Source organism: Podarcis melisellensis (genome assembly GCF_964234715.1).
Source record: "Podarcis melisellensis genome assembly, chromosome: 10".
In the NCBI taxonomy this organism is placed as follows: Eukaryota; Metazoa; Chordata; class Lepidosauria; order Squamata; family Lacertidae; genus Podarcis; species Podarcis melisellensis.
Window position 1 is genome coordinate 22,403,235 of NC_138542.1, and position 22,544 is coordinate 22,425,778.

A 22,544-nucleotide genomic window follows, 5' to 3' on the forward strand; every position below is an offset into this window, starting at 1 on the left:
ACTAGAGAGGAGATACAGAGGCTTGATGCTGGTTAAGGAGAAGAAAAATTGAGCTATCCTTCCCAGCTTGCTACATTTTACTTATTCCACAGGTGCTTTCATAAATGTCATAATGCATAGTTGCAAAAAAGGAACTTAGTCAGATATCATGATGAGAATACTCAAAAGCAAAAGGAAGATCTTGGAGGCTAGATAGTCAACATAAGTAAAAGGTAAAAGGTAAGGTAAAGGACCCCTGGATGATGAAGTCCAGTCAAAGGCAGCTATGGGGTTGCGGTGCTCATCTTGCTTTCAGGCCGAGGGAGCCGGCGTTTGTCCACAGACAGCTTTCCAGGTCATGTGGCCAACATGACTAAACCACTTCTGGTGCAACAAGACACTGTGACGGAAACCAGAGCGCACAGAAATGCCATTTACCTTCCCGTTGCAGTGGTATTTATTTATCTACCTGCACCGGCATGCTTTTGAACTGCTAGGTTGGCAGGAGCTGGGACAGAGAAATGGGAGCTCACACTGTCGTGGGGATTCGAACTAATGATCTTCCGATGGGAAGCTCAAGAGGCCTGAGTGATTTGGACCACAGCGCCACTCACATCCCTACTTTACATAAGTAAAGCCCTGCTGTATCATCGAATTCAGCATCTGGTTATCACAGTGGTTGGTAAGACGTCCATAGGAAATCTGGTATCACCACTCAGTGATTCTGTTGAGGAGTCTGACCCTTTTGGGATTTCTAGGTTGTTGGACTCTTTTTGACATACAGAGTGACACCATCTCCAATACACCCTTGCCTGTCCTTCTTATAGAGACGACAGTGTCCCAATGGCACTCTCCATTTCCCCAGGTTTCTGCTATGTACAATATAGCTATGCTTTCCTGTAAGACCAATAAGAACTATAAGGTCAGGAGTTAAGACTGCTTGCGAAGTAGCGATTGAAGAGCCTTTAGCAGATACTGCAGATACTGCTTCTACATCAAGAGTTGAGGTAGCTTGTGTGGATGTAGGAATGTAGCCACAGATACAAAGAATTAAGTGGATGAGGGCTTAGACACATCCATTGTGTGCTTCGCTTCTCTATGGAAGTAATATACCTGACCATCTAAAGACAGTGGTTTTCAACCAGTGTACCATAGCACCCTCGGGTGCCTTGAATGATGGTCGGGTGACGTGAGCAACACTGGCCTCTGTCTCTCTTTCCCTCCCTCCCTCTTCTGATGCTCTCTCACGTCTCTGCCTCCCAAAGGCTTGAACAGCTATTTATTACAGAAGCCCTGGCTATAAGCTCTGCTGGTGAATGGTGCCACTGAAAGGCACCTCTCTTTGGGACAGGAGCAACAGCAAGGCTGCCAAGGAGAGGGGAGAGGGGGCTGGGAACACTCCATGTTATGTACTGAAGTTCTCACCCTGGGCCAGCAGGGGGATACTGTAGATAGTTTTCACTCAGGTCAACATATGCAAATATGGGATTGAAAGTGACATTCAGTGATTGGGTAGTTACAGAAAATGGTTACTGTTGCATTCTAGTGGAGCTCTATAAGCAGGCTGGCTGAACCCTTCAGTTCAGTTCTGTTCTGGCCTATGAATAAACAAGAGCTGTTTGAAGAATCGCTGTGTCATCTGATATGTTCACCCACAAATTAACCACAAAGGAAGATGTTCGAAAAAAGGGTGAGAGGCTGCCAGCTCTGCAGACAAGGGGTGACATAACTGGGCTCCTGAGCCCCATAGGGGTGCCATGGAAAGAATGTAGTGGGTCAAGGGAGCCGTGGACTCAAAAAGGTTGAAAACCTCTGATCTAAAGAGATGGGGCAATTGGACTAAAGAGATCTAGCAGTTAACTTGACTTTCCGATTGAAACCACTGTAGACTGTTTTTCCACTCTGATGAAAGGGGTTTTCCCTACAAAGTAGCACTGTATACTGAGGACTTTTTCTTGCCCCAAACAAACTGGTTCATGCTGCAGTCCTATACACACTTACCTGGAAGTAAGCCTCATTGAACTCAATGTGCTTTACATGCATCAGATACAAGCTACAATCTTCTATAAACTTGAAAAAAAGTAAATCCCATTGATTCTCAACAGGCTGCCTGAGCAAACATTTGGAGAACTTCAGCTGAAGTCAGCAATGACCTCAGTCAATTGACATTTTCCTCATAACAACAGTGGAGAAATACATCAAAACGGCTTCTACGAATAGCATTTAATGAAGTGCAATAAAATATTGCAATGTACTTTCAGTGATAAATTGGCAAGATAATCTACTACAAAGGATTAGCTTCTATTACTGTAGGGAACTGGGTTTATGTATTGTACCTGTATTTTGTTTATTGCTCCAAGAGAATCATACCATGTCTGCACAGCCCAAGGAAACTGCCGAGTGACTGCCATGCGAAGAACAATGCAAAATGAGATGGTGGTAAATATTTTCCTGAGGATAATTCCATAGATCAGTGCGTACGGAAGCACAGCCAAGAACACCACAAAAAATCCAGAGAAGAAGAATGCTGAGCTATTGAAATATCTCACATAAGCAGCTTTTTGGGTCAGCTTCAGTTCAGGTCTGTCAAAGAGAAAAGCAAAATTTGGAAGTCATTATACCTGGGGAAAGGTATGCCACCCTAAAAGCAGAAGCAGCTGGGGCTGCAAATAAATGCTTAGACAACAGCTTTAGCTCAGAATGTGAATGAGGGTGGCACAAAATTGCAACAACCAATCCTTCGGTATAGGTTGAGCTGTAAAACAGTGACTGGCCCAAGATTGCCTAGTGAGCTTAGGAATTTGAACCTACATTCAAGAATTCGGATAGGAATTTGAACCTATATCCAAAACTCTAACATTCAGACCACATTTTGCACATGTCAACACATGTGTTAAATCAGAGCTGCACATTTGGAGACAAGGAAAATCCCTAAAACTAGTGGGCTTCTAGGAGCAACCATCTAGCAAACTATGACAGCAATGTTATTTGCATGTGTTCTGCTAATGAATTGCTATGGATATCAGAAAATATCAGAGCCCAAAGAGTTTGTGGATAGGGCAAATGTGACATTTTCTGCAAAAACCAGGGTATGTCTTTACACAATGTGACTAGGATGAAAGCAGCTTCATTTCCCTGTTCTTCTGTTTCTTTTTCTTGCAAGTGATTATACTGCATCTGCAAAACCATGCAGTTTTGAAGAGATTCTAGACCTAGAGACGACAGACTAACTATTGTCCAAATAAGCTGAGAATTTTTATGAGTTATCTTCTTGGTTTGCTTCTGTAGGGTAGGTCAGCAAAGAAGCACAAATATCATGCAATTCTGAATAAAAGTGTGGGGGGGGGGAGGAGGAAACTGCATTCAAAATGAAATTTTTAAAAGCGAAAAAAGTCCCGATGCAGATGTGAATAAGGAAAAGGAACAGCTGCGTAGCTCTACATGCTTGGATAAACTGCTTCATCAAAATCTGCAGCATTTTGGGAAATTTTGAAGCTCTTTATCAGCTTATTATACTCCAGACTCACAGAAATCTCTGTATTGTACAATAGTGCAATAAAATGAGAGCCGTGGGTTGAGCTTTGGAGCACCCTTTACGCCAATGCAGCACTGTAGCAATAAGAGGTTAATCATTCAGTGAACACATACATCATCAGGGCTGCATTGGGATTCAGTTCCCAGAGAGCCCCTGGCCTGTACATTGCTTGGCATGGGAATGGAAGAGATCTCCAACACTAAACCAGACTGTGGAAATGTAGAATTCACTGCATGGCCAATAAGACAGCAAACCAAACTGAGTCTTGGCAGCTTGAACCTGGGGTGGGGAAAAGACAACTCTTTGTCTCCAGTTTACAGCTCAAATCATGACTTTGATAGGGTTCTAAAAGGAGGAGACGCTATGCAGATTACGGCCTATATATGTTAATGGTTAGAGTCAGAATGAACAGGTCCCAGTCAGAAACGGCACACATGTTTTGGGAGCACGTGAAATCAGTGGAATGTGCTTCCATCTAGGCATGCTTAAAGCTGAGGTGGAAATCTACTAGCTGGTGAAACAGCAAAAGTATATGTTGATGAATAATTTTGAGAAGCAAAAACGGGGAAGTCAAACAGAGTTTCTCAAAATACAAAATGAAATCGGCCAGAGAATTAACCGGAAATAATTTTTAAATGGTCAAAAGATACACTTTCACAAGCAAGGTGTCCCAAATCTATAGCAAAATCTGAAATTGATAAAGCTCAATCAGCTACAGTACTCTCTTTTTCCCCATTACATCTTTTGAAGGTAAGCATCCAATACGGATTGTTACATTGATGATTGATTAATGAAAGCGAATGTGCTGTTTCTTCTTACTTCTTTCCCTACCATATTCTTTTGTTCTGTACCTAAAAATTACAATTTCAAGGAACACCAGATCCTAGGCTTGCGCTGAACTTTCTTCACTCCCTTTCTTTGAGTTGGCTCTAACATAGTACAACTCTTTCTGGTTTCTAAACATTTTGAGCCCCTGCTAATTCTAACTGAAATGCTGCAATGCTGAATACTGCTGCTACTCATATTTAACACTCGTACACAGTGTGCCAGGCATTAAGGCTACAGGCTGGTTTTTCTTCTAAAACAGAGAAGGGACACACCCAGTACCACAATCAGTTCTGTATATCAAACAAGGGGAGGGGGAGTATTTTTTTAAAAGGAAAACACATAGTAACCATATAATAAATAGTTAAGGAAACAAATTGCCTAAGTTCCGTATGCAATAGACCAAGATGAAAGAGCTACAAAACAATCCAGTTACCTGATTATCCAGTATTTAAACATTTAGTGTTGGCATCGAGGACTGATACGGGTTTTTTTTAGCTTTGTGCAGGGTTGGAATGTGAAACTAGAATGCTGAATAATCTGCATTATTTATTTCTGTGGAGGACTAGCCTCTTGGAATTTGAAATATTTTTCCTGTTCTGTCAGATACTGTAGGCCAGAGATGGCAAAAAATGTGGTTCTCTGGCTCCTTCCATCCCTGACATTTGGCCATGCTGGCTGGAGTGGATGGCCAACAATATCTGGAGGGCTACAAGTTCTCCACCCCGATAAGCACACCAAAATGCAAACTTTCATTTTAAAGATTAACCTTGGCCACCACATATTTTCTAGAGCTTTAGTTTCAGTCCTCCAAAACAGCCTGAGTGCCGCAGAAAAATAGGGGTTGAGATCATTACTGGTTTAAATTTCCACATTTCCCCCAATTTACCTTATAAACTCAGCTCTATCTTCCAGAGGTAAAGCCTTTGCTACACAGCCACACAAAAGAATCACATTTCTCCTATTTAAATTTTTAAAATGCGCAACACAATAGTTGGACAGGCAGCTTAAATGCGTAACCCAAAATGGCCCAATACAGTTCATTATAGGATGAATAGGGCTAAAATAATTTAACTCGCTTGCAGGGGATTAAAACTTTAGGGAAGAGCAAAAATGTTCTTTTAATAAAACTACCAAATAAACCCACAGGAATAAAGATTACATGGACAATATTGGAGGGGCAAATACTTACTGGCGCACACTTTCAATCATGTTTTCCATTGCATTCTCCCAACAGTAAGCTTTGACTGATTGTATATTCTCAATCATTTCTGCAGTGAGTACAAGTCTCTCATTGATCTTTCCTGCTCTCTGATCTCTGTAAAACAGATCAACCCAGTTATGTTTAGTACCTATCTGTATATTCTTGATACCATTGGAAACATGACATAGTCTGGAGGGAAATGAAGCTATTTTATGAGTTCTTCAGAAAATACATCAGTTGGAGGAGTATAATTGCCAACAGGACCCAACTCATCACCAGTTTGAACGAATCAGGCAATTAAATGGCTACTGGCCTGCAGCTTTTATAATTTGTACATAATAATAAACCTAAATTATAACAATCTTCCAAGTTAAGGTAAAAAGATAGACTTGGCACATTTGCTTCCTTTAGAAATGAGATAAATAAAAAAAACACCTCAGAATTGCTTCGTAGGAACAAGGAGACCCTCTCCAAATTTTAGAGCAATTTTTTATTTTTCAACAGATCCACATTCAATGCTATTTCTTTTCTTTTCAAAGTTCACCAGGTTGAATCAAAAGGTGTTCTAAGCTTCTATAGCTCAGATGGTCATTTGACTTTTCCACTCCATAACTGTCTCCATCACCAATAGTTTGACTGCATCAGGGTGGGGGAGGTTCATAGCACCCCCTCTCTCACCAGGACCAACCTCCCATATGTCTCATTCTGCAATGACCATTTCACCTGGTCACTGCGCAAGTTTGTTATGTAACATTCTATAATAGCCCTTGAATTTACATTTTTTCCTCTTCTCTCCCTGTTCCTTTTTTCCCTAGAATAGATACCTGTGTCAGTAAACTTTCTCTGGCATATAGATAAACCCAACCTTGATTTGCAGCAAGAACTGAGAGTACATATGTTATTTGGAAAATAATAATTCACACCTGTTTCTGCTTGTAGTAGCTATTGGTCATGTGTGTGTGTGTGTGCACACGCGTGTGTGTATCTTGTACATATAAAACGCAACCCCCAACATTCCATCTATGCACCTCTGTAGTTCCCCCCCTCCATATATAAGTAGATTATTATTGTCATTGTGGAGAAAAGTAAGGCAATATAATCATGGGTAAAGTTGTGGTTTGTGCAAAATCTGCCCTCCATTCCTGATACTGTGATCCAGCCCTCAGTGACAGGAGTTTTTGATATATTTTGGCAGAGCTGATGATGCTTGACGACTCTGTTCTGGCTGGATCAACAGATGAAGGTTTTATGGCAGCAGAACTTGCTGGAGTGATCAGGAGACTGTGGAAAGACACAGGTGTTCAAGCTTGTTTCAACAGATCCAGCTTAATGACTCAACCTTGAATGACTTGAACAGCATAGCCCAGTCTATACATTCCTCTTATTCCAGGCCTTTGTCTAATTAAACAAACTATGGCCTTTTAAACTGGGTGTCATTTGTATTTGTTATTATGCTATATATTTTTGTGTCTTTATATTGTAAACTGCCCTGTGACCTTCAGATTAAGAGCAATAAAAAAACCTAACAAATAAATATCTTAAGTCATTGTATGTTGTAAACCAACATTGGTTTCATTAACAGAAGGATCATATGAAAATGTGTAAATTAATAGCCGAGTGAATTAACAATCATTAATGCCTATGAAAACTTTGGTTCCTCTAAAAACTGGAAGTATGTTCATGCCTAGTTTTGGATTATCCCCCAATTTACAAGTATTAAATATATTCCCTCCAAATGTAAGATCCAATATATGGAAATGTAAGATCCAATATATGGAAATGTAAGATCCAATATATGGAAATGTAAGATCCAATATATGGAAATGTAAGATCCAATATATGGAAATGTAAGATCCAATATATGGAAATGTAAGATCCAATATATGGAAATGTAAGATCCAATATATGGAAATGTAAGATCCAATATATGGAAATGTAAGATCCAATATATGGAAATGTAAGATCCAATATATGGAAATGTAAGATCCAATATATGGTATAAACACATACAATATGAGAGCCCTGTTAATAGCAAATTGTTGGCAGGATTTATTCAGAATCTGTCATTAGCAAGCTTTTAAAACCCTTAATATTTGAAAGAAATACCCGCAAGTGCTTTGTCACCTGTATTTCATCATCATTCGCCCTAGCCAGGCTTGGAAAAGGGCAACAAGAATTAGGAAACCGAGTCCACAAAACGCCGAGGCCTGCAGCATCTCGCAGAGAAGTCCCATCAGCAGCAAGACTTGTAAAGGTGCAATCCACACAAAATGAGCTAAAGCTAAACCCTGGGGAGGAAAATCACGGCATTGCTCACTGGTAGTATGCAAAGATAGTCACAGGCAAGAGGGGTGGAGAGTTCTAGGCTTTTCCTTAGTTCCTCCCCGCATTCTCCTGAGTCTCCATTTCCATTCTCCAGCATCATGTCCATCACTGAGCTTATTCCCTCAGGCAGGACAAGAGGTTGGACCAGGTTTATTTTTTCCAAATCTGGGCCTATTTCCTGTTCCCCTGTACTGAACATATCCAGTCTTTGAGAAGGAGGTAAGGAGTCCTTCCCACACAGTTCCCAAGTCACCCTATCTTGGTCTGGCTCTCTCCGAATAAATGTATTCATAATTTCATTCACGTATTACATCTTGTGTTGAGGGAGCTCTGGCTGGAGTTGCCCTGACCTCACTACTGCCATGCTCCACCCTATCCTTGAAAGCATAGTGCCACACCACCCACACTAACATGCTCTTGCTGTTTTCCCTTAGTATGAAAAGAACAGCAATCATCCCGTAACCCTATGCAATAAGCAAGGCACAATGGTGGATTTTGCCTTTAAACTCATACTCTGTCAGGGCTGGCCTAAGGCGTTTTGCTGCCTGAGGCGAATGACAAGATGGTGTGCACCTCCTGGTTCCATATACAGAAACCAGCTGGACTGGCAATAAAACCTTAATAAAACACTGATACAGTGGATCAGGACGTGCTGTGTAACATACATAGTTTTGCTCCCCAAGGCAGTTTACCTCACTTTGTCTGACGATAGGGCTAGCCCTGTATCCAATTATTTCTGCCCATGGGGGCAGAATTAGGTACACTGCACTCCTGAGTAGTTTTTACTGTGTCTGTCAAACATCCTGAGGGAAATAGCAGTGAAGAACTGTTATGGCCTTGAGCGGTAATTATCCACCCCTAGTCAAGTACGAAATTTACAGTGAAGCAAGCACATATAGTGGTTGTTCGAGCAGTAAATCAGCAATACACTGCCAGGCACACCCTTAGTCAGACCGGAGTGTGAAGGAATGTTGACGACAGAGTATGCCAAAGAAGATAACTGGCTGGGAACTGGCAATCCCATATATTTCTCTGTATTTTGTTTTATAAGACACATCAGGTAGCAGGGGGTGAGAGGTGGAATATAAGTATTTTAAACAAATAAATGAACCACCTAGATCTAGAAGAGCTGAGACGCAAACGAAGCAGCGTGTGAGTAATATCTCTGTGCTAGCATACCTAATGCAGTGACATTTATCATCTTCTTCTTTTTGTAATTAGCTCAAGCCACACAATTCACTAAAACTATTCACCACACCCCATTAACTTCAGCTCCAGTGATTCGAAGCACTTTAGAATGGCCTGAAATCTAGAAATACCCATTCCTCTTGCAAAGAAATGCAATACAGTAAACACGATTATATTAGCACCAACATACTTCATCAAATTTGTTCAGATTGTTTGAAAGGAGGCTAACAAGTTGTCCTGTGCTTATATTGTCAAGGACTCTGCTTGATAATTTTAAGGTCTGAAAAACAAAACAAAACAAAAGATTTTTTTTAAAAAAACAACCACCACCATCAAATACTTAGATGAAGCAGCACAAATACCATATTACACAGCTATTACCAACTAGATGTTAGTAAATGCCAACGGAATATTACTTCCTACACAGGAAAGCATTAATGTGTGAGCCTAGGCTTGTTTATTCAAAACTAAGTCCCACAGTATTGAAATGCGGTTTCCTGTTAAGTGTTTTATGATTTCAGTCTAAGCTTATTTTATCTATCACACTCTAATATATTCTGATACGATCAGCATGCAAATACTGACCTTTTCTTCAATGTATCTACTGCTATTTCTAATCCGCTCCTTCCTCCTGGGCCGTGTTCAGAAAGTGGTGGGGGGGGATGAGTGTTCAGACCCCTGGCCGCTCACTTGTGGGGTGCCTCAGGGTTCTGTCCTCTCCCCCATGCTTTTCAACATCTACATGCAGCTGCTGGGAGGGATCATCAGGAGGTTTGGGCTGGGTGTTCATCAGTATGCAGATGATACCCAGCTCTACCTCTCTTTTAAATCAGAACCAGTGAAGGCGGTAAAGGTCCTGTGTGAGTGTCTGGAAGCAGTTGGAGGATGGATGGCGGCTAACAGATTGAGGTTGAATCCTGACAAGACAGAAGTACTGTTTTTGGGGGACAGGAGGCGGGCAGGTGTGGAGGATTCCCTGGTCCTGAATGGGGTAACTGTGCCCCTGAAGGACCAGGTGCGCAGCCTGGGAGTCATTTTGGACTCACAGCTGTCCATGGAGGCACAGGTCAAATCTGTATCCAGGGCAGCTGTTTACCAGCTCCATCTGGTACGTAGGCTGAGACCCTATCTGCCTGTGGACTGTCTTGCCAGAGTGGTACATGCTCTGGTTATCTCCCGCTTGGACTACTGCAATGCGCTCTACGTTGGGCTACCTTTGAAGGTGACCCGGAAACTACAACTAATCCAGAATGCGGCAGCTAGACTGGTGACTGGGAGCGGCCGCCGAGACCATATAACACCGGTCTTGAAAGACCTACATTGGCTCCCAGTACGTTTCCGAGCACAATTCAAAGTGTTGGTGCTGACCTTTAAAGCCCTAAATGGCCTCGGTCCAGTATATCTGAAGGAGCGTCTCCTCCCCCATTGTTCTGCCCGGACGCTGAGGTCCAGTGCCGAGGGCCTTCTGGCGGTTCCCTCCCTGCGAGAGGCCAAGTTGCAGGGAACCAGGCAGAGGGCCTTCTCGGTGGTGGCGCCCGCCCTGTGGAATGCCCTCCCACCGGATGTCAAGGCGATGGACAACTACCTGACATTCAGAAGACATCTGAAGGCAGCCCTGTTCAGGGAAGTTTTTAATATGTGACATTTTAGTGTATTTTTCATTTCTGTTGGAAGCCGCCCAGAGTGGCTGGGGAAACCCAGCCAGATGGGCGGGGTACAAATAATAAATTATTATTATTATTATTATTGTATTTACATAAGGCAAGATACTATATTATTCACTCATACTGAGCTGATTCAGGTACAACAGCCAGGCACTGTTTCGGCTGTCAGGTCTGAGCCTTAGACACTTAAGCATTTTTCTCCCAAAACTGGAAACCCACTTCAAACCATTGTTTCCAGTTCTGGTTTGGAAGGCATGCAATTACATTGCTGATTCCAATGTAATAAAAACATTTGGGGACAAGGAATCAAACACCTTAGCAGCTCACCTGCTGCCTTGGTACATCTGGCTTAACTACTGGGAAGTATATTTGTGGAGGGAAGTATATTTGTAACTCAGTGGTTGTTATGCCCCTACAATATAAATCCACTTCTCAGGATCTGGTGGAAGATTATCTAGAGCCACCAGAAAGTCAGGAACAGCCCAGAACAACAGCCATGGAGAAGCCGGGACGGGCAAGGGTCCCTACACACAGAAAGGGAGCTTGGCTTTTGAATTACAGGCAGAATTACTCCCATGCCCACAGGAAGCAACATTGCCTCAAGACAGGCGGACATCCTCACAATCAGGAGGAATGTTTAGATTCTGAAGAGGACTCCTTGTGAGTTAAGGGCACTCAAGAGTAGGACTCCTCTCATCAAGAGTACTCTCTGAAGAAACTAAGAAGAGGTTGTGGCTGTTAAGTATAGTAACTTAAGTCACCAAAATTGTAAATGGTTGTATGCATTACTATGTGTTTATATTTGATTGGTTGGTAAAGCGTGTTCTCCAATAAATGAGAGCACGTGTTGCGGTGTGGGCCGCCGGGCCAGGCCTCTTGTTGCCAGGCAGGTTAAGAGCTGTTGCCTGGCATTATGATTGGGTAACCGGGTTGCTGGGGCAAATTGTATGTTGCAAATTGGGTGGGTGGGACCATAGTCTTTAAATATTGGTGCACTCTGGTTTCTCTTTCTCTTTGCAGAGTGCATCGGATCACCTGCCCGCTTGCCCTCTTTTCCAGTTGACCTTGCTTTGCCTGTCATGGGGTCGTCTGCTTTGGAGCAGGGGCCTAGTAGAAATTTTGCCATTTGGTGATTGGCTGTGCCATTTGGTTTTTGCCTACTACTCAGCAATTCGCCACAACTTGTAAGGTTGCGGTTAGGCATTGGTTATAATATGCTGGTGGTAGAGGGGTCAGGATAGGCTGTGCCTGCCCCTCCTATTGTGCTGAAGGGAATTCCGTTAAAGGAATCCTGAGGCTTGCCACGATTTCATCCAATCCCTGTCATGGGACCAGGGCCGGCAAGCTTTCGGGGATCTGCTGGGGTGAGCGGCGTGGGTCCGACGCTTAGCTCAAATGACCCCCAAGTTTGACTTTCCCTTCTACTGGCTACCGATCGGACCTCGGGATGTCAGTTCTGTCCCAGGCGGGGGGACAGATAGTCATAACCAATGTCTAAACAACCACTCACTGATTTTGTATTTTAAGAAAGTTGTGGCCAAAATAGTGCCCAAAAACCAAAAACTAAAATTACGTGTTATGTGTGAAGTTATTTGAGGGGTGGCCTGGGGACCTACACACACAACTGAATTCCAGAGAAGTAGTTTTCATGTGATTGGCTGACATTGGTCACATTTGAGGTATCTAGTGAAGGAGAAACTCCATTTTATGTGAATCCACTGTGAACACTGCTAAGTTGAATAGGGTGTTGGAACGCTTCTTTCTCTGCTTGTAAGAAAGGGAGCGAAGCTACAGGAGAAGGTAAAAGTGGAAGACTCTCATGGCAGCTGCAAGGCATAGCCTAATTGAGATACAGAAGGCTAAGTGCTGAGCTCTGGAAAGAGAGCTCTGGAAAGAGAGGAAAATATAGTTGTTTGGGAGTTTGAGGAAGAGACTGTGAGCCCATGCTTGGAGAAGCGTGTGACTGTAAATATCATGTTTTAATTCGTCAATAATTTTCTGCAGTGTTAAAGTTTTTGAATATTAAAGTCTGGTGTCACCCATATGTATGATTTGAGCTTCCTAGCTGCATTTTCGTTACTCTTAATTCAACAGTGGCTGAGTCCAGGGTGGAGTTCTGGTGGCTAAAAAGTCTCAATGGGAGGCTGGAATGCTGCTGAAACAATGTCTTGATACCAGGTCATACCTGGGCCTGATTGTCAGCTTACATGGACCTAAAATTTGGCCTGTCCCTTGACCAGCCTTTCACCTGCCTGAACATCTGCTGACCTGGACCTTGGCCTGCCCCTTGGCTTGACTCTCACCTTAAGCCTTGTTGAAACCAGTGTTTGTCTAGAATTCTCATCATCCAACTAGCCAAGGAGGGTTGCAGATAAAATCCCTTCCCAGCCCTGTCAACGTGCAACTAGGGAACACTTATATCAAAGGTAGCATTTGGTAAACAACATCAGAAGCAGCCATTCCTCCCCCAACACCAGGTATTATGCAAGACTCCTGGTTGAAGCAGGAGCAGAGCCAGTGAGGAAATTGGCGCATCCAAAGAGAGCAGGGAGTGTATGTACCTATAGATGGCCAGACCATTGCTGGCACAGCATGAACCATTCGGCAGAATTTCGCTGGTTATAACACACTGAAATTCATCACAGATGCAATAAAATATGAAACTAGTCTGAAACTAAAATCTGGTACAATAGATTTTTTAAAAAGAATGTTCTGTTAATGTAGGGTTGGTTTCAAGATCAAATAATCACTTCTAGTATGAACTCAGTGCATGGTTTATTTAGTTAGTTAAAATGTGTGTATCTCTTTTCCAATCAAGGTCCACAAACTGCTGTGCAATAAATAACAAAAAAACAATAACATCAAGAAACAAACAACAAGGAAGCATATTAAAAACAAAAAATTAAATCATAAAAAACACTATATCCACATTGCACAAGACTATATCCACATTGCACAGAAATGTTATAAACAGCATCTGAAAAAGTGTCTCTTTGTACCACTGGACTGTTTCCACAATTGCAATGCGAGCCAACTATTAGGATCCAAAACAAAAAAAATTCCTTCCAGTAGCACCTTAAAGACCAACTAAGTTAGTTCTTGGTATGAGCTTTTCGTGTGCATGCACATGAAAGCTCATACCAAGAACTAACTTAGTTGGTCTTTAAGGTACTACTGGAAGGAATTTTTTTTGTTTTGACTATGGCAGACCAACACGGCTACCTATCTGTATTAGGATCCAAGTCTTCCATGGATTTAATTGTACTTACAGCTCATGTAAATAAAAGACAAGTCCTACCTTTTTGTAGATTAAGCTGAACATTGCTATCCTTATTTGCATCCCGATGTGGTGGAGGCCAAATATAGCTGGGTGAAGCAGCAACATCCGAGCAACGAAGAGAAGGCAGAGTCCTATGGCTAAATAGTAAGCTATTGATCGTTCGTGTGAATTGGACGGATCGTAAGAAGCAATAATTCTCCCCAGCAAAAGAGGCTGCACAGATTTCGTTACCTCCTGCGGAAAGGGGAGGGGGAGCGAAACGTCGATGTCAATAAAACTTGAAAACCCGCCGGCAGTCTTAATGTTAATATTTGTATAATTAAACTAAGGTTCTCATCCAAGATAGCTTGCACTTGGTACATTGGGATTACACTGTATGCAAAGCCTTGCTTCCGATTGGCAAATGAATCCCTGCCCCAAATTGCACCCTGCCAAATCTTTTAACAAAGGCAACAATTTGTCAGTTAATTCTACCACAGTTATAATGGTTGTTGGTTTTCATCTTCTTGTGGTTTGAGGTTCTTTCTCGTTCATCTTTCTTTGCTGCATATTTGGGTTGTTGGTTGTGGGGCAGAACTTGCCTCAGGTGGTGGGTGCTGGGAGGGAGTGCTGAAGGGCAAATCTGCGTGGGGCACCCAATCTCCCTTCCAAAATTAAAGCTTAGAGTTTGCCTTGAGACCTTGGAGTTTCCTTGAGACCTATCAGATCATAAGTGTCCTTTTGTATTCTGTCCTTTAAATGACCTAAGGCCAGTGGTATGCATCGATTTCTCATTATTTTGTGTAATCACTTCCAAATAGATCAATTGGCAGAGCTGCTATTCATACGATGTTTTCAGAAATGGTCTAAAACTTACACACTGAATTATATAGCTCATGTTTTAAGTACTCACATCCTTTTACATGATCACATATAATTTTACAAAAAAAGATACACAACAGACTTGTGTTGGAGCAACACAGCAGTGTTTTTAGTATACAAAGAGTAATATTTATAAAAGAACAATTAAAAAGAGGCTTGGGCAGGTGTGTTTGAGTCCATATAATTCTAGGATCAAGCACCAAAAATAATGATGACAGCTGTTTTTATATGTGACTACGTAAGATTCAAGGGCAAGAATATCACAGAGGTATTTCATATATCTTGAGATCCAAGAAACTTCTGTCGTGGTCTGGTATTTACAAATCATACCATTTGTGCAGCAGTGGGAATGATACTATTTGCTAATGTTTGTTGTGTATATACCATATAGAGATAGCAAATACGTTTTCAGATTATTGTACCAAAGTGATTTATAGCACTTACAGGAATATACAAGGAATGACTACTGGCAATATATAACTTTGCTTGCTGACCCTAAAGGGTGAGTGGGTGTCATGGGAATGATTCAATATAGAACCAAAGGTACAACAACTTCCTTGTTCAATTTATATTTTGGCAAGAAGAATCTCCATAGTGTGAGAATGTGAGCAGCCAGGCAAGTTAGACGGCAGTGCTACAGTCGGGCAAGTTTCTAACCCAGTGTATTTAGGCATTATTTGTGAAGGTGCAGAGTCTGTACATAAAATGCATATTGCCTGTTTTCACACACTCCTTCAAAAACTGTTATACTTGGTATTCTTCATTCATTTAAATCATATCCCTCACCAGCCCTGCTGCCATGTATCCTTGAAATCCAATACCACTTTTTGCTTACATAATGGTAGAGGTAAAGGACCATTAGGTCCAGTCGTGGCCGACTCTGAGGTTGCAGCGCTCATTTCATTTTATTGGCCGAGGGAGCTGGTGTACAGCTTCCGGGTCGTGTGGCCAGCATGACTAAGCCGCTTCTGGTGAACCAGAGCAGCGCACGGAAACACCGTTTACCTTCCCGCTGGAGCGGTACCTATTTATCTACTTGCACTTTGATGTGCTTTCGAACTGCTAGGTTGGCAGGAGCAGGGACCTAACAATGGGAGCTCACCCCGTCATGGGGATTCGAACCACCAACCTTCTGATCGGCAAGTCCTAGGCTCTGTAGTTTAACCCACAGCGCCACCCGTGCTTGTATAGATGGAAGCTAAAGAGCTCTTTATAGCCCACTTTTGCCTTTGGCTCCACCCACCAATGCCAACTGATCCTTGGTCGATGATCCAGAAGGGTCCAGAATGTGACCCCCAGGCTGAAAAAGATTCCCCATTTCTCATTTAGACATAGCCCCATTATTGATGCAACAGATCATGCTATTCAGAAGACAGTGGCATTGATGTGTTACGTCTTTACAAGAAAACTGATGAAATGAAACCACAGCAAATTAGGAAACATGTTTTACCCAAGCTGTTGCGTGCAGCGTGAAAAATTACAAGGAAGGCATAGGGAAAACAGCAAGAATGAACAGACCAAAGAAAGGGTGCAAGAACATTCTAAAAGGAGCGGGGAGGCCAAATGTTTCTTTCCTGCGCTTTCTGAAGTGAATGACAGGGAACTTCCACATATTTCAGCAGAGCAAAACAGGGGCGGGAGGTGGATTAAACACCAGTTTCCAGCACTAAGTTTCCTCTTTTCCGCTTGTCATGAGCACTGCATAGTATTGGAGTATCATGTTGTATAACGCTGATTCACACACCTTGTTTTATTTGATATACCATGATTTCTTAAGCAAATAGCAGTGTCGCAAGTAAACACATAATGACTGCAATCACCTTTTTATGGCCCCAACATAGGATTTTTTCCCTCCATTTAAAATCACATTTCATAGCAGAGTATTTTTCACACGTGAAATCATCGTACGCAACTACCGACAACTGCACCGTGACGTTCTCAAATCTGGAACCTTTCCAAATCTCTGGTTCAAAGGCCTCTGGAGTATTAGAGCAGCTGTTACTCTAGAGGTAACTCCAGAAAAGAAGCATAAATAAAGCAAAATCTAGTTCCTCTGTTTCTTTATCAGTCCAGAAACAAAGCCCTAGATCTCTACCATCTCCCTATATGTGATGGGGGAGAAAGATCATGTTTTCTGTCTCTGCCAAGGCGTATTGATCCTGATCGTTTAGGACCCAAAACAGACTATTATCTAAAATTTCATTGAAACAAATGATTTTTATAGTCAAATAACAGATGCAAGCCAAAGATGATAACTCCTATTTAAAATCCAACAAGGTACTTCCACTAGTACAATAATTTTTGCTTATGCAATGGAATTTCCCGTCCCTCTCCTATTCCAAATGTGCCCCCTGCCCCCTCCCCCAATCTGTTCCTTGGACCGGGGGACCCCCAGAGAATATTTAGTGGGGTCCTTAGGGAGAGGAGCAGTATGGAAAGCTCCATTCTGCAGCCAGAGGTTCTTGCACTGGCAGAACTATTCTGTTCAATAGCACCCCAGTGTTTTCAATAAGAAGTAATTGCACAATGTAACACTGTGTTCTGGGATAGTGTTAATCAGGGTCAGGTATTAAGACCTTTAGAGGCCCCGCAAATGTAATTCAAAATAAAAATGATGCTAACTCATAAAATAAAATTTCATTTTTAAAAAATGAGACAAAACTATGGTGTGTATATGTGCATATACCTCAGAAGGATACATCAATAATAAACCATAGATTTGATTGCAACACATGACAAGATCTGATTCCCTCACATTATTTTATGTTAGTAGAATGCTACCTGGTCTAGGTGAGAATACGTAATAAAAAGGCAACAGGAAAATGGTTCAAGAGTCTGTAAGGAAGTCTAGGAAAGTTCTGATTTTTACCATGATGACTACTTTGATGCTTGTTGAAATACAGTATCAAATGTCATTTTTCTTCGAAAAACATTTCTCAGCTTTTGGATAACCCAGCACTGGTGTTAATATTCCATTCCACTGGGGGTAGGAATAGCTTAATTCTTCCGTGAGTAAAGACCGGGAGCATAACCAGACACACCAGTGAAAATGCTGAATCACTAGATCTCACCCATTTATCTTAAAAAGATACTCTAGCAGCCATGGTGTGCAATTGTGCTAATCATGGGTGTTGATAAAGTTGAAGTGACTGTAAAGCTCTCACTTCTGCCTTAATTACCATTATTTACTTTTTTACTGGTTTAGGAATGTTAAATGTGGCTTTATATTTCTTACATTTTTTTAAAAAAAAGAACTTTCTGATTTGGCCTCTTTAGTGAAATAAATAAATTTATTATTAATATCGTTTCCCATTCCTGCTGTGTTTGTGTTATTTAGAATGCGAGTTACTTAGGAAATGCATGCTAACGCACAGATATGTTTTAACAGGGTAATATATAGGTTCCAGTGTTTTAAATTGGCTCCAATTCAATCAACCATGATTCCTGTAGGATTTTAAAAAATGAAACTGAAGGCATTATTTCCTTGCTCTTTAGAACGTCCCAGGCACAGGATAAAATAATGTAGGATTGCAACCCAACAAGCAAACTGGAATAAGGTAAATTCTTACCCCTAAATATAGTATTATTCCATAGAACATAAATTTCCAGAAAAAACATCTTCTAAGAGCATTGATGAGTCTGGGTTTTTTCTGTGAAGCCAGCTCTCTGTCCCATTCTCTGGTGGGGAGAAAACACCATTAAGTTGTGTGACCAAATACACAGCTCTGTGACTCTAGCATAGTTCAGCTCACTCAAGTATATCCAAGGAGATTTAGCTAGGTGACTGATGAAATGAAAGCTTTGCAAAGACCCCAAAGATCTGATCCTCAATTACTTGATAGCCCAATAAAAGTTCAAGTGTAGTTCAGCCACATATTTGGCAGATCTAAATACCTAGCTATACATCATTCTGCAGGGAGTTAATTCATTAAAAAGGTCACGTTGTATGTTTTAAAGAAACCTGTTGTGCTCCTCCAGACCGATACACAAATAATAGGCAAATAAAGGCTTTGAATCCCTTCCAGTCTCCAGAAGTAAAAAAAACAAAGACAAACTATTCTAAAGTATTCTATTTTGTGACTTTTTCAATGTACTAGAAAATAAAGCATGTCAGCTACTGCTGAACAGACTTTTTGATAGTATAATTTAACTATCCAGTAGTCAGAGGAAATGCCCCAAAAAGATTTAGCTTGGTTTGGCTGCAAACTTGAGCACAGTGAAGATCATCTCACTGAAATAAATAACCTTGGATGGGACAACTTTACCAGGTTTTGTCCAGTATAAGGAAACATTTGAGATCCAGCAACCCAGTTCCAACTTCAATCATCACTCAAAACTCAGCTGCAACTCAACCATCTATCTCTGCCCTGAGGTGCCAATACTCCCATACTTGCTGGATCTGTTCCCATAACTCCATCCAAGTAATTCTCCTTTCTCCCCACTACCACAGACACCCTTGGACCCAGGCCTGTGCAAAGGGAAGGGCAGCTGCATCCTAGGCCTCAGGGGGTTAAGTCGGTAAGAGGAAACTGCCAGGGACCAGCTGTTATTTGTTTGTTTGTTTAAGTTTAAGTTTATAACTTTACTCTAGCAAGACTCCCACGCTGGTCCTCAGACAAACCCTGCACAGACCTGCTTGGACCTATGAAACCATACTTCCTTCATTTATCCTATCATGATACCGCTGGTCACTACCCTCAGCCATCTTTCTGCTGTCACTGACTCCTCCTAGGATGGAGAACAAAAGCCAAGTATCTCTGTGTATGAGCTTTGTTGTTGTTGTTGTTGTTGTTAATTATGGAAGCTGGACAGAGAGATTTGACTCCAACTTCTCCTAAACACCTAACTGGGAAGCAAGGTTTGTAGGTGTATTTGTGTCACCAGCCCTCCCACCCCGTGCTCAGGTTGTATATCTTCATTCTAAGAACTTTCCCCTTTCTTAAATAATTTAATTTACATTATGTAAATGATTACATTTACATCATTTAAATAATTTACAAGTTCCCAAGTTTTCATTAGAAGACAAGCTAAAATGAAGAATGACTATTTTTCCTCAGGATTTAGTAAACCCAATTAAAGCCCCCCCCCCCAAGTACCAGTGTCAGCTGAAATATATGAAGACCTGGGACCATTCTTTGGTACCAGATTGTTTAATTACTATGTGGGAAACAAAACAAAATCTCCAAATGAAGCCAGTGTCATTTTAATTATGCTGAAATGGAGTCTTATCATCCCATATCTTTACTGAATGACATTGTAAACAGTTCTATTTGAATCTATCAAGCGTAGGAATCTAATGAGAAATATGCAAAAAGCAAATGATATTATAGATCATTCTAAGATTATTAAGACCTCCACAGAAGTCCTATTATTTTGAGACGGTGATAGTTTTCAGTTGGGCAGAATGATCTTCTATGTCTATATTTAGAGTGTTGGAAACATTTAACGTAGGGAGAGATTTTAGATTATGGATTCAATAATGTGTTTTTTGTAACACCAGCCCAGAGCAGCTGCTAGGATGAAATGAGGTGGGGGGAATGGAAGAAAATGTTTGAGTGACTCTGGCTGGAAAGCATCATAGTGTGAAATTATCCGCTACACAGAAACTGTGTAGAAGAGGGGCTTGCATATAGTATTACTTTATCTTTAGTACAGTAATACGTCAATACAGCATTATGAAGCTGCATAAATCTATTGGCTTAAAGTGTAAGCCTCTTAGGAAAGCTGCTCTTTGTTTTTAATTGGAACAAGCTTTATTTCCAGTACCTTACAAAGCTTTACTTTGGGTTGATACAACAAAAGAGCCCAAAGTTAATACCCAAACAAGCATGAATTTCTGGGAATAAATACTAGATTGGATGGACTCTAAATAAAACACCACTAGCACAAGTTCTTAAAGAATTTTCAGAGGTAACTTTTCTTTTGAAAGAAATTTAATATATTGGTTGCAGTCAGGCCTGATTTAGTATAAGGCAGCTTCAAATATTTCTGTTCTGTTTAGATTTCAAGATCTTGTGCATCACAATAATTTTTTTTGAGAAATTGCATAGAAATCACCTCCATGATATGAATATCTTCAAGCTAGACACTGAACACTTAAGAACTCTACTACAACATGAGGAATTAGCAGAGAACAATGAGGTAATTTTTCACAATGATATATAGGATGATAAACTAATATCCAGATTAGTAAAGACTAATATAATTAGTATGGATTCCTAGACAGATCTAAAGCCTAGATAAAGAATGCTAGATAAAGCAGATTACTACACATCTTCTGCTAAAGTACTTTTATCATTCATTTATCAGAACATAAGAACAAAACATAAAATTCTATTGTTTGCCTTATAAAAAAATAGAATAATTTTAATACATACCTTTCCAATTTCTCAGAAAGATTATCTGCAGAATCTGTGGCAGGGATTTGATAAATGTCTGATAATTCCAGGCGTTGTCTGTAACCCTTTCTCAAAATCGGTTTTGTCCACCTAATAGGTAATAATGTTTTTCTCAGATTAATATTGAGGTATATAAGACACATACACCTGGAATAAAAAGCACACACACAAACACCTAGTTCCAAGTGTCCAAGGGACCTTAGGCTTTCTCAAGCCATTTGACAAACCACTTTTGAAACCGAGATTTTCAAAAACAGAAATTGACATGGTATGGTGGGGTTTATTCTTCAACCAATGAAAAGTAAAAGTCTAACTGGATATACCCAAGCACAAGCTGTGGTCACTCAAAAAACTATTATCTGGATGCTGGCCATAATTTATTATTAAGCACTACAATAGTGTTGCATGCCACCCCAAAGATTCAAGAAGTTTCAGGCGCTTACTCAAGTTTTTGTTTCCTTGGAATGAGGGATAGCGGAGACTGTGGTGTCTCTATGATATGTGGTTTATTTACAGATATGTACAACTTGAACCTACGATGGAGGGGTTCACAGCATTAACACCCCAAAAGTTCTTGCTTCTCCTGTAGTCAAAACGGTTGCATGGTTCTTTGGGTTTATGCCCAGTTCCCATTAAACAAGGCACAAAGTACATTCACACACCCAGAGAAGTTCTACACTATGTTGTCTTCTTAACATGGTATACTCTTTTTCAGAAGAATTAGACACTGAAGCTTTTAAAACTTCCCTACGTTAATGCAGACCATAAAGGGAGAGATTTTAAACGTAACGATCAGGCTTTGCTCCATTTCATGCATGGATGGAACTACAAGGATAAGAAGCCGCACTTTTTAAGATAGTAACAAAAATGTAAAGAGCTGCAGGGATTGACCCAAAATCCAACATAATGTAGATCAGCCCCAAGCCTTCTGAGCCTGGAACTTCACCCCCAAAAGACATTCTCCTCCATTGTCTCCTGAGACAGACGGATGCCAACCCTGAGGGGGAAACTACAGTTCGAAGGATTGTTTGGGGGGGAAGCCCGGTGCTTTAAATGTGTTTTAAATGTTTGGTGTGGGAATTAGTGCAGTTTGTACAATGTCACCAGTTATGCCATTTTACTAATCATCCTTTTCAAATGGTCACCCAAGAGCTACTGAACACATTTTAGATTGATCCAAAAGTACGCTGTAAATATAAGTAATTTTAATAGTAGACCTTTGAACAAAAATATTCCAGAAAAAAGACAGTACATGCAGTAAGTTTCCGCTCGTGTGTGTGTGTGT

At 41.0% G+C, this 22,544-nt stretch overlaps 1 protein-coding gene across 2 annotated transcripts in view; it reads right to left on the minus strand.

Moving 5' to 3' along the window:
- Nucleotides 1-22,544, minus strand: part of CFTR (CF transmembrane conductance regulator) — an 89,080-nt gene that overhangs the window by 54,503 nt on the left and 12,033 nt on the right. The window contains exons 2-8 of one of the 2 annotated variants that reach the window (XM_081928918.1): nucleotides 21,239-21,349; nucleotides 18,431-18,539; nucleotides 14,019-14,234; nucleotides 9,247-9,336; nucleotides 7,668-7,831; nucleotides 5,532-5,657; nucleotides 2,316-2,562 (exon numbers count right to left, since the gene is read on the minus strand). In XM_081928918.1, coding sequence (XP_081785044.1) covers nucleotides 2,316-2,562; nucleotides 5,532-5,657; nucleotides 7,668-7,831; nucleotides 9,247-9,336; nucleotides 14,019-14,234; nucleotides 18,431-18,539; nucleotides 21,239-21,349 — 1,063 coding nt within the window. Of the gene's footprint in view, nucleotides 1-2,315; nucleotides 2,563-5,531; nucleotides 5,658-7,649; nucleotides 7,832-9,246; nucleotides 9,337-14,018; nucleotides 14,235-18,430; nucleotides 18,540-21,238; nucleotides 21,350-22,544 lie in introns of those variants that run through there. The other variant, XM_081928919.1, reaches the window with a different exon arrangement.